The sequence below is a fragment of the Charadrius vociferus genome, unplaced genomic scaffold (assembly GCF_000708025.1).
Source record: "Charadrius vociferus isolate BGI_N301 unplaced genomic scaffold, ASM70802v2 scaffold61, whole genome shotgun sequence".
Classification (NCBI taxonomy): domain Eukaryota; kingdom Metazoa; phylum Chordata; class Aves; order Charadriiformes; family Charadriidae; genus Charadrius; species Charadrius vociferus.
The window spans coordinates 3,257,853-3,273,783 of record NW_009646945.1 but is presented as its reverse complement, the minus strand read 5'-3'; the positions used below and the strand labels follow the sequence as shown (position 1 = coordinate 3,273,783).

The 15,931-nt window shown below is 39.4% G+C and overlaps 1 protein-coding gene across 1 annotated transcript in view; it reads right to left on the bottom strand.

Moving 5' to 3' along the window:
- The window catches only part of PARD3 (par-3 family cell polarity regulator), a 480,197-nt gene that overhangs the window by 269,966 nt on the left and 194,300 nt on the right, over nucleotides 1-15,931 (bottom strand). Inside the window, exon 8 of the mRNA XM_009895122.1 lies at nucleotides 698-876. Coding sequence (XP_009893424.1) covers nucleotides 698-876 — 179 coding nt within the window. The remainder of the gene's footprint in view (nucleotides 1-697; nucleotides 877-15,931) is intronic.

Below are 15,931 nucleotides of genomic sequence, written 5' to 3'. Positions count from 1 at the left end.
TCCTGCTGACTTCTCTAGCTAATAACGCAATTCATGTAGAGATACTGAAATCACATTGAAAAATTGAAGGAAAAAATACTCACTCTGCATTTCACCGTTTTAGTTTCAAGAACATTATCAAGGAGATACATATTTGTGTTTTGTATTACTTGACTAATGCTTCAGAAAGTGAAATCTAAAATACTCACTCTGCATTTCACCGTTTAGTTTCAAGAACACTATCAAGGAGATACATACTTGTGTTTTGTATTACTTGACTAATGCCTCAGAAAGTGAAAACGAGCAACGCAAGGTCAGAAAGAAAGACCAGACCAGCTGTGGGCATGCAGATTATTCAATGACATTAGGACTTCTATAGAGATCAGTAAAAATCAGTATAGATGTGACCTATTTGCATTCAAAGAAAATGCGTGACAGCGTTTGGGCCCTGCTTTGCAGAGTAATGAGTAATCAGAGCATCAACTAAAGTAAATGGCAAAATCAAGTTTTTAGATCCCTTGCTGCACACATCACCGAGAGTCTGCTGACGGCAGGAAACGTGTGAAACTCAAACACTCCTCTGCTGCTGATGAGGTTTGGTGGACAAGGTCAGAAAACACAAGTTTAAACCAGGAGCAGGTGAGAGAAGGACAAAACAGCAAATCAAAATTCATGCACTTTTGTCATTTGTTGGATAAAGAGGGGAAAAGAAATATACCTTTCTTTCATGAGCACTGGGCACGCCAGGGGTGTTCTGCTTGAGAAAGCCTGCTGTTGTGGACCACCTTGTAGGGTTTTTCCGTGAAGGCTCTTCTGAAGAAAAATTTGTATCACTTACAGAGGTTGAGAGGCCAATCAGTGCAGGGTCACTACTACGTCGGACATGAAGAGGCATATCTGAAGAATAGAACAGACAGTAAATAAACACTGACTAGATTTAAAATGTTTTTCACATAAGAAAAATATTTTTTCAAGCTCTGGATGGGTGGTTTTGACCAAATGTGGTTTCACAAAGTAAGGAGTTATTGACCTCAGCATAGTTCCTGAAGGACAAGGTCTGTTTCCTCAAAACCACAGCCTTGCCGCTTGGCCACACGAGGAGAAAATGAGGGTGAAACTAAACTCTTTGAACCTAGCACAGCTTGTTGGCTTTACACGTACAAACACAGCACCACTATCTGTCAGTTGTTGTGTAAAATAAAAAAACCAGCTAGAACAACTTGAAAAAAAGCTTGGGAAAAAAAAATAACCTTGAACAACTAAGAGGCTAAGATGACTTACAGGTATTTTAAAGAGCAAGGTCTATATTCAACAGCCCGGTGACTAAGTAAGGGGTGGACTAGGACGACGTGTCCCCACCCCACGGCTGCAGGATGGGCACTGCCAGCACAACATGCTTTCAAGAAGCTGCACACCCGCCTCTCTGCAGTGAAAGGCAGCCTCCTCACCTTCTAAAATATACTCTCCATTTTTTTCTCAAAACTTATGGAAGTGACTGTTTTCTATTCTGTATTCTTCCTTTGCCTCTTCCTGACAGTTGAAACAAGATCTGTGCTGATTTACCCTGATTCCCTTAGCCTTCCAGCTGGCATGACTGACAAGAGAAAAATATTTCATTAGTAATAAACGATGCAGCAGGCAGGTAGACTGATTGGAAAGAGATAGGGTTTTTTAATATATGTAGAGGTCAAATCCATTCTGGAAACTTGGATGGCACATTAAGGTTAGTTTCTCTTGGAATACAACTTAATTTTTTCCAATTTCATTTATTATCCTACAACAAATATCCACATATCTATTGTTTCCTTGCCCAAACAGAAGTTTCATTGCCTGTATTTGCGACCTCTTAGCACTCTCCCACTCAGCATCAGAACAGAGGGGACATGATTTATCAGTTGAATTTCTCTTTACTGCTGCACTGGGAACCCTGAATGCAAAGTGGAAAAGGACAAGGTGAAAGCTGTGACACATAAGCAGCAGAGTTGCTGGGAAACACCTGAGAATGAAAACCAGGCAATTTTTTTTTTAATGCTTTGGTGAAACAGTCGTCGAGGAAGCTGAATGTGCACCTCTAACAATACTAGCAGGAAAACACAATGAAAGGGGTTTAAGTGACTGATTTTAAGTTTTACAATAACTTTATGTTAACACTACATTTAACAGTATTAAAATATAGAGTCTTATTTTGCATGGCATTATAAAGACAGTGAGAAATACAGTAAGTCATGCCACACAGAGAAAAAGTGTGAGCATTTTATTATTTTTTAAACAACAAGGACTCATGCTGCTGAGGTGCATACAAGCGTCACAGGACAAAACACCCAACAGTCATTCTATTTCATGTCCACCCTGGTATACAAGAATAAGAGAGAATTAATTTATGTTTTCTCCTGTAATCATAGTACTATTTCTCTTTCCTTTGAAAATTCTTTTTTTAATATTATTTTCATAACAAAAATATTCACAAGAGTTAATGTCTAGCAAATAAAATGGTTTCTTTTATAAATATGTACATTTGTACACATTTTTATATATGTAACAGAACTAGGAGTAATTAAAAAATATTTCAAGAATGAATACTTTAATTAGAGAGAAAAGTATTTGTGGTCTGAGTTAACTCTACTTCGATTTTGATTACTCAGTATATACTCATAAACTCGGCGGGTTTTTCTTTGATTGCCTTGTCTTCAACTACTTCAAGTTTCATGAAGTAGCTGAAGGCAAAGTCTCTCATTTCCCCCTAGATGGCAAACAATAAAAGTACACTATCAAATCGCAAGAGATCTCTGTAACAAAGGTGGCACAGCTGCAGTCCCAGCAACGGCCCCACAGTGCCTAATGAAGGGCCCCATTAGCAGCGGTGACGGTGCTGCTGGCGTAGCCCTGAACATACCCCCTCATTTATTAGATTAGCCTGAGCAAGGAAGTGGCTCTGTAGCATGTAGTGCCACTTAAGAAAACTACTAATCTATATTTGTTCCAAGCAGCAGCCCGTGCATATTATCCCGTTTGCCTTAGCTACCCACCCTACAACAGAGAATTACAATTTTCAAACATGAGTTCACTTACTCCTTATGCTCATACATCTATATATAAGCACGGTGATAGCAAAATGTTCTTATATTTTTACACTTTTTCATCAAATTCTTTGAGAAAACAAAAGTTCAGTTGGGTGCACTTCTGTAAGAAGAGAAGCCGAATTGCCAACAAAGAAAGAAAGGAAGAAACTGGAACTCAAGTCAGCACTTTTGAAGGCAAGCGAGAAATTATCACTGCCTTGCCTTTTGCTTTGTAGTGAAAACCTGACAGTTTGCACCATGGTAAGTAGCAGAGACTTCGCACAATACAGGAAGTTAATTATGCAACAGAATTCCCAAGTATTAATATGCTCCGGAGAAAACATTAACATCAGAAGTTTCTCTACAAAATCTATTCACTGATAAGCCACCTTTAATATGACCCATTTCATTTTAGTAAGGCTAGCCATTGAGCGCTTCTCCAAATTATTCTGTCAATATAAAGATATAACGTGATCAATTCTAGTCTCTCCTTATGAAAATGGTTCCATGCATACGGAAATGTGATTTGTATTACTAACCAAACTTCACAATAAAGTTAATTATAAATGACAATAATTCAGGTGTGTTGGATCTATGTATTTCCCAGTTAAACTAGAAATTTAAACATATGGTAATTTTATTTTTTTTTATTGCTGGAATGGGACAAGCACATGGAGCTAGCTCTAGTGTACGCTGCTTGGCAACGGTCAATACTGCTCCAGGTAATAATCCAAGAATTAAATCTAATTCACACTATGTTAACCAGAAGTTATAAATACTCCTGCATTCCTCTCCAACTCTAGTCTAAGAGCCCATTCTAACTCAGTTTTGAAACTCTCCATTAAAACAACAACATGAAAGAATATATTGAACAGATTTTTCTACCAATATATTGTTGGTTACAATCTTCTGGTTTGCTTGAATTTATAGATTTGAAGAGGATATACTCGAAATATTAAAAGGAAAATCAAAGGAAAGGAACTTAATAATTAAACCACAAGATGAAGTACGCATGGGACCGATGCAATGTCACTGATTCCAGGATGATGGCTGATACCGTTTGAAGTCTGTGGTTTCTTTGAAGAGTGGATAAAACAGCAATGAACTCTAATCACAAGGCTTCAAATTCTCTGTGGCACTAATGCACTGTAAATATTGATTTGCTTCTGCAGCTAAGGTGCCTTTTAAATAAGCACTTGAAACGGTAAATCTAATAATGAATTACAGGAAGTTTTAAAAGTCTAAGAATTAAGGAAAAATTAAATTAAAAATCATGAAAGTTACCACTAACTCAGTTCTTGAGCCACATTCAAGGACTTGAAGGATTCAGCAATGAGTCCAACACTATAACTTCAGAAAGAATTATGTGTGACAGAGAATCCCATTAAGTTATGTATATAGCCACAGTTCTGCTAGAAAATGGTTATTTGTAGGATAAATCCAAGCTGGATAACAAAATGCTCACATTCATAATCATGAAATTCTGACTGGAAGTCTCGTTTTATTAAAAGCAACAGCAGTTTTACTATAAATTATAAAAACAGCCAATACACATTTTATAACCATCTTTAAATGTTGAGAACACAGTTTTACTTTTCCTTCCTGCCAGCAATTCCATTTTTATTTTAAAAGGGTCATCACCTCCTCTGATTTTCAAATATGCTCACGAGCAAAAGCATTTGAGGATCTGGCAAATTTCATCCATAAAGCTGAATATGTCGTCCTGCATGCAGGCATTCAGCGCAAAGGATGGTGGTCTCAGAGCAGAGCTAATATATACCTTCCCATACCAATTTCCTCTCAGATGTCAGCTTGGAGGGCATGACTAGAAAAATACACACATATATTTATATAGCAGAGCCAAGAAAATTTTACTCTTACGAAGATTTCAGCTGATGTTTCAGCTCCTCAGTGCCCCTGGCAGCTTGCACAGTTTGGCGTGCAGGGAATTTAAGGCACAGAAATGAAGAATGATCTTATGGTTGTTTCTGGCCACCTCACACAGACCATCAGGCCTATGACTCATGAGCAGACCTGAAGACTACTGGGTTTTTTTCTCTCCACACCCTAGAGTCTTGTCTGGGAAAATGATGATTCAGTAAAACCTAAAAACTCTGTGAGAAAGAGTAGTTTTCAACACAGAAAGACAGTTCCTGAAAGAGAGCTCACAGATATGTATTTACATCGGAGTGTGTTGTATATACAAGGCACACACAGATCCTACCTCAGCATCAAGAAACTGGTCTGTGGATAGGACCAGTAAAAGAGCAGTTTTACTGCCTCAGTTGCCTATCCAATTCATCATACCGCGCAAGTCCTCATCTGGAATCCAAGAGAAAGGATGAATCGGGGTCATCCTGGGGCCCAGGAAAGCAGGACCGCTTCTTTCAGCTTAAAGTACTTGAAACAACAAGTTAAGACTTTGCCTATATTTAACTTAAATACCTTTTAAAAAATATTTAGATTAGCCTTGAGTTTCACACTCCAGCACAGCTCCTCAAGCTGTGGTTCCAATTCCAGTAGGTTCAGTCCAGCTCCTCGTTCCACTCAGCTGGACACAGTGAGAGCCAAACATCCCTTATGACCTTCAAAGGCTCAAATCCCCACATCAGTTCAACTTCCATTCTTCCAAACCTCTAGAGACAAAACGATGGTAACTTCCAAAGACCACTGAGGCTGTCGCAAACTGGACTGCCACACAGGTTTTCAAAGCTTTTTTCTCTTCAGATAGAAGAAAAACAGTTGGAGACAGAAACCAGCTGATTGTGAACTTATCTACAAACTGCATTAAACTCTAGCAGCAGCTAACATAAGCCAGCATTTCTCTACAAGATTAACAAAACACTGCAAATCAAATGTAGGCATCTCAAATTAGAAAAGAAAAAATACTGAAAACATAAGCAGTTCCAAGAGGTGAAGAACTACTCCCCAGAGAACTGCATCATCTGTCCTGCAGAAGCGAACTCAGGCATGCGATACGGAGGTGGCTGCCGGGAGGGATGCAAAACAGTAGCACTGCAAAGACACTACCAGTTACAGATCTTTTCAGAAACATACTTTTGGACATGACAGCAAAGGCAGAGGATATCTGTAACACACCACCCACTCTCTCTTTGTGGCCCAGAGCATTATTTTTCTCTCCCTTAGGATCCAATCCACTTTTAAGTAACTATCATTTTATTTTAAAAAATTCCAGCATTTCCCAACATGAGTAGTCTTTACTTGGCCAAAATTTTCAGATTTTTTTTTTTCTGAATTTGTATTATTTTCCCCAAATTTATCCTCCTGTTACTAGTTATCTCCCCTTCACTTACAAAACTATCTTTTCCTTTCATGTATCACTGACCATTATAGCATTTCTCCCCTAAATGGGAGCACATAACTTCACCTCTGCCTCTCTTAATTCTCTGTTGCTGTTCATTTTTGTAAATATTATTCTGGTCTTAACTTGTTCAGAAGACACCCAGAATAGTGTATTTATCTTATGAAATACTCTCAGTGCGGTCTTACAGGAAGTATCCTCCCTGTCTTTATTTGAACTTTAACACTGATACATAGTCAACAATAATCACATTTGGGTATTTTATTGTCATAGCATCAATCCAGAACATCCACAGAAATCCTAAAACTTTTTCTATAGCCTCACTTCAGCATCTGTGTCTTGTTAATGAAAGTTTATGCTCAGTTTAGATCAGTATCTTTATATGTTAGCTTCTCTTTATTCAGGCTCAATTGAATTGTATTTTTCTGGTATGCATACTACATTGGGATATTTATCTTTGCTCCATTCATATTATTCTCCTTTCTTAGTTTACCAACATCTGGAAATTTAATTAACATACTATTTGCAGTACTGCTTCTCCCAGATTTAAAGATGTTACAATCAAAACTAACAGGAACCCTCATGACCGCCTACTGGACAACAACTTCTAGACTAAGATTGCCTCCACCTTTTAAGATTTCTACACTGATTTTCAAACCATGAAGCGTTTATGCTCACATTAACTTGGACTTTCCAAGATGCTTAAATTTCTTTAAATTTCATGCTTTAATATTTGCAAATATTACATCAATTGTGCATCATTCACCTACAAATGCCAACTATCTCGTTGTGGTGGTTTGGGCCGGACTGGCCACTGAGGCAAAACAACAGACACTCTCCCCTCCCTGTCTCTCCAAGGACACTAGTGTTGATGGTTCTCTTTCAGAATTACAAGGAAGCTTAAGATGACAGTTTAGATAATTAGCATTTCTCTACTTGAGAATGCGCTTATGCTAAAACCCATCAACTTCTAAAATGAATTTCTCTACATTCAGAACTCTTGGTTAAATAACAAGACTGCCATTCCTCTTACAGAGAGAAAAAAAAATCATTGTTAACGTCACACAATTCCAGATATTTATAACTACTTCATGTACAAACCCAACTGTTTTCAGTTATTCTTCTAGCTATTCATCTTCAAACAACAGCTTATGTACTTCCTCACAGACATATTTTCAATGTTATCAAATACTGTTCTCTGCTTTCTTTAGCTTTAAAATGGCACACTTATAAGCATTCACACATTAAAATAATGACAAATCACAATTATTCTGTTTTCCTCCTACCTCTGCCCCATGCAGTTGGAGGTCTGGCAGGCAGCCACATCAGTAGCAGGGCAGAGGCCGTACCAGGGAACTAAAAGTGCACATCGTGTTCTAGCAGATGGCCGATGAACGAGGCAGGTCGTGGGACTCGTACACTCAGCCTGCAAAATCTGACAGGTGTGCATATGTCCCTAACCATCACATAAATGTAGAGAAAATACACTTGGCTGTGTATATTGTAGAAACAAAACCCCACTGCATGCTAGCATACCTTGAAGAAAGAGAAGATGGTGTATTAGCATGCCTATGATCAAAAATGACTCATAGAAAAGTAAGAACGTCTCTGGAAGAATGGGTGGCAGTGAAAAGAACACAACCAAGCCACCAAAAAAAGTCTTGTTATGAAGCAAAAGAAAGAAGAAAAGTCCTTACCTTCTTAGTATCATTTTCCTTTTCTTTTAATAGAACCCAAGTTTTCCATTTTCCCAACCATGACTGCTCAATGACTTTGAAATTCAAAAATAAGAAAACATCAACCTGCCACAGTTATATTTTAATAATGAGGCAATGTTAAATCCTTATCTTGAAAGGCCTTTAAAATAACAATCTTCCTTCTATTTCTCTAATATTCTTTCTTCTTACTTTTGAATACTGAGATCCAGGAGGAAAAAGATGATTGCACCTTGAAACTCAATTTACTTAGACACTGACTTTTAAAGCTAATTAGAGAAAGATCTTTAAAACTGAAATTAAAATTTAATTACCTACACCCTCTCCGTCTCCTTTCTCTGGGCTTTTTTCTAAAATGCAAATATCTTTGCATGCCAAAAGAAAAGACAAAAATGTCAGATCTTACAAATGTTCTACTCGTCTCTGTCAAAAAATTATGTTTCAGTACGTTTTAATGAGCTACAGTTTCAGGTTTTGGGGTACATTCTTCAAGGAATTCCTTAAAACTTGCTGGATTACCTCTTTACCTATTTCCACACTATTGCCGAAAATCTAGGAAAAATGCACTTCTAGTTCCCCAGATATTACAAATTTTTTGCAAAATAGCATCCCGCTCATTACTTCTTCAAACACTTGTGTGACACAAGAAGCATCATCAACTTTGCTACTGCTGAAGTTTTTCTGCTTACATCAAAGATCATGCCTTACTAATAAGACTCTGACTGATATTTAGTTATATTATAATGAAGACACTGTGTTTTGTATCTGCATTCACAAGTCATTTTGCAGTGCAGGCAAGGGTTTGCAGTGACAGGAGCAAATTCCTAGCTGCTTTGAGTTGGTAACGCTTCACCGCTCTGAGACACAGGAAGGAAGTTGGCAGATATTTTTCTTACCACAACTTTGAAAAATCCCCTAAAACTGAATGGTAAAATTGCTCCTGTTAGTGAACATAATGCAGCGATGTGAGAACTGTATATTTCTGATGGTCTAAATGCTTTGGGTAGGCTCAGAAAGGCTCACATAGAGGAAGAAGTTTGCAACTTTTTCCTGGACAGAGGGGAGTAATTACAGATGCAACAATACGATTTAGATTGTAACTTGAAGAGCTCAGCTGGGGAGAACCAGGAATGATATAATGTGTATAATACATGTGACGGTTCTTTCATCAGTGAGTTTCAGCCAGAGAAAACCTGCTGTGGATGCCAATGTCATGACCCCCTTCTGGTGCCCAGGCCATCGCTGTGCCTTTCTGAGAGGAAAAGGGGTGGGTAGAAGTGCCATTACTCTGCAGTACCTAATATCTTAGAGGTTCAGAACAACTTATCAGTCTACATCCGTTTCTGACTTACACTAGAGTCGACTTTCTACCAACATCTGTTGCGGACACAGCCTCACACATCACTACATCACCTCATATGTGAGATGGGAATTCCTACGAGGATCATATCCAGGTACCAAAGACTAAACACGCTTAGCTGCAATTCAGGAGGTATGAGCGTAATTAGCAAGGGACTTGTTACACAAGCCCTTACAAAGCTGGTACGGGAATCTCTCTCCTTCCCTGCTCTGCATCAGAACCTAATGCCACATCCACTGGCTCATGAATTACAGCGCTAATTGACTTTTCAGAAAGGGAAGAGTCTGCGCCACCCCAGAGGGCTGCAGAGCCCCTGTGCTGCCCCTCAGCATCACCTCTGCGGCTCCTGCCCAGCAAAGGAAACCCTACCCACCGCCCGTTTCCTGGGCAAACAGCAACAAAATGAAAACCTACGGCATTTCTACTGGGATTTAGAAGGAGAAAAAAAAAAACAAGCAAACTTCTGGATTAGTAAAGACATCACATCACTGAATATCTCAGAGTGTAGACAGGGTATGGTAAATAACAGGCAGCAGCAGGATGCTATTGGTATGTAAACTGTGAACAAGTTACGTATGATGGTGGTTTACCTCATTTATGTTTGAAACAGAGAGGGAATAGACATTTCTTTGCCAGTCATCAGAAGAATAATCCATCTTTGGAAGTGTTTGGCACACCTCCACGTTTCCATGGACCAGAAGGTCCTCACAGTGGAGCGGGCACTGGGCACCTGGCCTCTCCTCCCCGCGGGCTGGGGCGAGTGTGGCCGGCTCCAGCCTTGCTCCACTGCAGAGAAGTACAGGAATCGTGAAAAACCCAGCTGGGGTTTTTCTGAGATGTAAAAATGATCGCTTATATCCAGCTCGCAGGCCACTGTCAGGCTGGATAAGGCAACAATTTGGGGATATTAGCATCTGGAGGTGGATATGAACCTCCATTACCCCAAAATCCACACAGCTTCATTACAGAAATTACTTAGACAGATTTTTACCTGAAGCATAATAGTTATGACAACGAAGAACACTTGGCTACAATAATTTAAAGGGGTGGGTTTTGGTCAGAAATTATCTGTGCATGCATTTTCATAGCTATAGGCACCAAATTTAAAGAAAAAAGAACGTGTGGGAAGAAACAGCCTCTACTGCACACTACCGAGTTTCCGACATGGCAAAAAAAAATTACAACTAACATCTATAATAAGATAGAGTGAACATAGACCTGAACAACTATTAAAAATGACTAACACCTTCTGTAATTTTAATGGCACTCGTTCTTGTTTCCATGACAGAAACACTTACTAGGATTATTAGAAACATGCTGGTACATTCACGAAACACGCTCTTATTTAAAGTGTTATCAAATCTCTGTGAGTTACCATTTCGCTGAGCTCATACCTGCTGCTGATGACCAATAAAAGATCTCAAGCAGAACTAGGAAAAGGCCATGTCATGCCATCCCACGTGCTCAGGTAGACAATTTTCAGCAGAAGGCTATTCTGCACGCAGGGACTAATACAGCTCAAAGGCAAATCACAGAGCATAAAGATCTCAAGAATACTATTTTCTGTCGTTCATCTACAAGTATCAAGCTGAATCCCCAATGACAAATCAAGTATTTGCGTGTTTGAGTAATGCGATGAAATGCCACCAACCCTCCTCATCCTCAGGGGACACACGGCAGCAGAGCTGCCATGCCCATGACATGGGAGGGCAGATAGTGCAGCTCTCTGCAAAACGATGCGATGCTGTGCCTGAACTTTCATTGGGGGTAGCTCAAAGAACCATCTGGGAAGCTGCGAAGTTTGGGGACTACACAAACCTAACGGCATCCAAATAAGCTCTTTCCAATTACATGAGTGGGGAATAAGAAGCTCCAGCTATCAGCACAACAAGCTGAAATCTTCTCATTAACTCTCAAGGTTAAAGATCACTTTCTGCAGAAAACGTCGGTGTTCCCAGTAGCCAAATAGGGAATAAGACAATTTAGACTACATTGGAAGTTGTAAGTTAAATTGTTTGGATAATGCCCACAATGGGACAGTAAAACAGAACATCTGCTGTTCTCCAAGGGGTGACAGACCAACAGACATCTTTAATTCTTCTTCTTTACTAGAAACAGATTATAATAATAAACTATATTCCCTTCTTTATAAAACCATGCCTAATGAGCAGTAGGAAACTGCGCATGTTTCAAGCAGCAGCTGAAGTTGAGCATTCCTGTCTATCTTTACAGGTACTTTACAAAGTTCCTAACAACAACAGGGAGCCTGATTTGTTCTGCTCTGGAAATGTAGAAAATTTTCTACACCTTGGAGAAACTTTGACAACGTCTGTCTCTCCCCCACCACCTTTTTCTCCACCGTCCCTCCCCTTTTCTTTTTTTCTCTCCTCCCTTTTACAATCCTGGAAACACGCGGTTACGCTGCATGCTTAATTACCTACCTCTCGCTCCTTTTTTTTAATTTCACTTTGCGAAGGCTGAAGAGAGTAAAAAATTATTCCTAAAAGTTCAAAACCAAGAATAAGCAAATAGAAAGAGCCTCAGCTGAAGTTCAGGAAGAAATCTCACTACATGAAAGTCAGTTCATGAATTTTTGGATCAATGATTTTTCATGCTTGCGGTTGCCAATTTTCTTTATAATTCGTGATTGGTTCTAGCCCAGAGATGAAGATCATCTTTCATAGTGGAGAGATAGCTTTAGCCAGAACTAACAGAAGATATTTACTGAAATACTACGGTATATACTTCATGCCAGAATTTGTCAGGTTCCCAGCAGCTAACTTTTCCAAGCTGTCCCCACACCACAAGCTTCCCTCCTTGTCTCATCCTAGAATGTGCTACAACGATTTCAAATATCTGCATGAAGAAAGGGAACATGAGGCAGACCAATTTTATTTTACAAAAATTATTACTATTTTTAAAATTATGATTATTATTATTCATTTTATACTGTTACGGAGTTTTCATTCTGTTTCAAAGAAGATTAATAAAGTATTTATTGCTCTGTAGCCCAAAATGTATCGATACACCAAAATGAGAAAAGGCAGGGGCGACCAGTGTATATTACTTGGTCCTCTTCCATTAGCATGAAAAATTGGAGGCTGTTGCTTCTTCTGCACCTGAACCCAGTTAAGTGAGTTGTGCTACTACTACACACACCTCGCTCTCTCCAAGGCCTCCCTGCAGAAAGATAACAAGTTGATAAAACATCTACTGAGGACGGACAGAAGAGAAACTGGGGAAACAAAGCAACTACAGTTCCTCTAGTCCACGTGAGGCCATGGCCAGGGCTGCCTACATGGGGACTGATGGACAGAGTACTCACGTCCCTGAGTGCCTCGTGCCCAGACACAGCCCTGCGGCGTCATGGGTGACAACCTCAGTCTATGAGAAAATATATCCAGGAGTAAAACAGGAATGTGGAAGGGTCACTACCCATCCAACTGCCAACATGGAGATGCAAAGGAGGAGTTACCCTTTCTGGATGAGAGCACCCAAGCTGCACTTTGATGCCACAGTCAGGACATAAAGAACAACTAAGAGTACTGTGGTGACCAACCCTCAGCATCCACAGGCTTTCCCTCCCCCTTCTGTAGCTGCATATCTGTAAGATGCTGCTGCTATGACCAAAAATAAAAATCACTGTAATAATATGTTTTACCTTAAGCCCTTCACAAAGGCTCTGTGAAATGCAATTCAGATATTTTCCACTCCTCAAAACAAAGTTTTGCATAACGACTTTATCTTGCATAACGACTGAAAGAAAGCCACAGGAGAAGAGAGCCATCTCCTGTACTGATGGAGTACTTCTTTAACCCACCTGAGAGCAATGGATTTTAGGGAACAAGTCTTAGCATCATCATTTTTATCTTACTTCAGAATTTAGAAAGCTTTCTGGTATTAAGACCTCCCTAGCATATTGATTTTTCAATCCATGCATCCTTATGAGGTTTGTAGAGAGCACCTGGACATTCACAGAATAAACATGGGGAAGATGTACAAATGACTGCGAGCAGGAGAACATCCACAGGATCATCAAGCAGTCAATGTGCTTCTAGGAGGAAACAGCCTCTGTTTTTTGAAGTGTTTAGCTCAAAATCTGAAAGTTAACTCTAAGAAATTCTTCATATATATTGTGCCAAACTACATTATTTTTACATTACACTTGGTAACTCCTTTACTGTTTAATAAAAGTAGCGATCTTGAATTTCATGTAAAATAAGAGAGCAGAGAAATAGCTTAATACTGTTTAGTTACCTATGTTTATGTAATCTCTGATGGCAGAGTATTTTAACAACTATATGAGAGCTAGTGTATTTAATATGTCATATGAGATGTCAAAAAAATCTACCACATTAAATAATATCCAAGATATTTACTCATCACTACAAATAAAAGGGCTATTTAAAGCAGAGAATCCTCATGCAGATGTTTTTAAGGTCATCCCAGAACAAAACTAAATTTGTATTCATATAGACACACATTACTTTTAGTTGGGATCTTGTCTGTACAGAAACTGAAACATTCTCTTCCGTATCATTCACATAAAACCTAATAATATTACTTAAATCTTTCTGAAACTAAACAGTTTTCTGAGAACAAGTTCATTACTTTGTTTCTTCTCTGGAATTTGTAAAATTATTTTAAAAGTTATTAATTCATGACAGTTCAGTTTTATGTCTCAGATGAGATTTGAATTTATATATTTTTAAAGCACTTGAAAATACTTGTAAGGGATGTTTAACACCCTTTCTCTTAGACTCAAAGTTCAAATTTAGGGGCAGAGAAAACTTACCCATTGGTCACACAACACATATGCAAAATGCAAACCTCCTCAAAACGTTTATAAAGGGATCCAAGCCTAAGCACATGTGGGAAATCAAGTCTTAATATCTTAATAATGGAAGGTTGTCCCTGCTGCCTCTCTGTAGCAGACTGTTTCTGAGAGAAGGGCTCTTCTTCATCATGCAAAAGCCAGCAAGAGGAAAGACCACTCACGGAGGAACGACTCTCGGGCGCAGGTATTGCAAAACACGTTGCTGCTGGAGAGGAGGGCAGGTTGGGCTGCTCCCCGTTCCACGCTCAGCATCAAGCACCCCTCTCTCACCCTCCACATTTTTTATCAGTTCTTGGAATACAACTATCATCGCACTTTTTGTGTGATTACTATGGCAATTCTAATGCAGGGCAGATTAAAATAAACCAAACATGTATGTTTGCTTTTTCAAAGATTACCAAAACCATTTGTGTAAAGTAAGGCTGCCCTCATGTTCCTCAGAAGCAGTTGGATTATCTCAAATACAACTACTGGACTGAAAAAAAAAACAATCAAGTGTAATCATTTTTGCTGTTTCCACATAGCTGGAGGGAAAAGCAGTTAAACATCTCCAAGAGCTTTGCTGCTCCTCTTCAGCAGCAGCACCTCAGCAGGGCTGGGAAGCAGCTACACTGAGAGAAACAGGAGACAAAACCACCTGAGCCCACACTCATTCAGATGCTGACATTCCTCACTCCTGGTTGGCACAGGGACAGCGTTGGGATGTTGGTCCCCTTGGCCTGCTAACTCCAGGAGACAGGGACAGACAGAGATTGAGAAACAGAGAGATGCTGCTGCTCAGCACATCTATAACCTACAGGAAGGTGCATAACATACCTCACCAGGTCACTGAATCACGCTGTCGCAGACATCCCCATCAAATACTCCCAACACCCCTTCCTGACCACAGCAGGCTTGCAGCTCTTGCCACTGCGCACACTGTGTGATTTAGGAAGTCCCGTGAGGCATTCAGAGAGGACAGAAAGCCACCTTTTCACTAAATGGCACTTCACAATACCACTATGGAGGGGTTTTAAAAATTTTGTTTCCCATTTCATTTTACAGCAGAGGAAATGGGAAGACCTGGAGATCACACACTTTGAATTACAATTCTTGTGGGACTCACCTGGAGATGACTAAAGAAATATAAGCTTAATCTACAAAATTACAGCATTAAATTCTTTAGCAAAATATGCTTTTGCAGATCCCGCTACCAGGAAAAAACCTCTCCGGACCCAAACTGGAGGATAAATGTCTTTGAATGAACAAAGCAAACACAGAAATTCTTGGATCAAAATTCCCTCAGTAGCATGAAGCTGAAAAAAATGTCCTACTGCTTTACTATATGGCAGTCTGCTTGTCTTACCTTTCCCAAACAGTGATCTAACATTAGCGTGAGGACAGTGAGAGGGAAAATTGCTGCTTAAGTGGCAGGTTTGTTATTGTTTGACAATTCTAAAGAGTTCACTAGAAACTTCTAAAAGGAGCATCTCTAATTCCCTGAAATTACTGATAATCGGCCAAGTGAATGGAGAACAATTATGAAGAAAATTGAATGCTTCCAAACGCCAATTTGCTGTATATCCTGGATTAATATTGCATAAGCATTTTTAGTCTCTCGCTGTAAAAGCAAAGGGATAAAAAGCTAGGCCCACAGGCATTCCTTCATGGCTTTCCTCA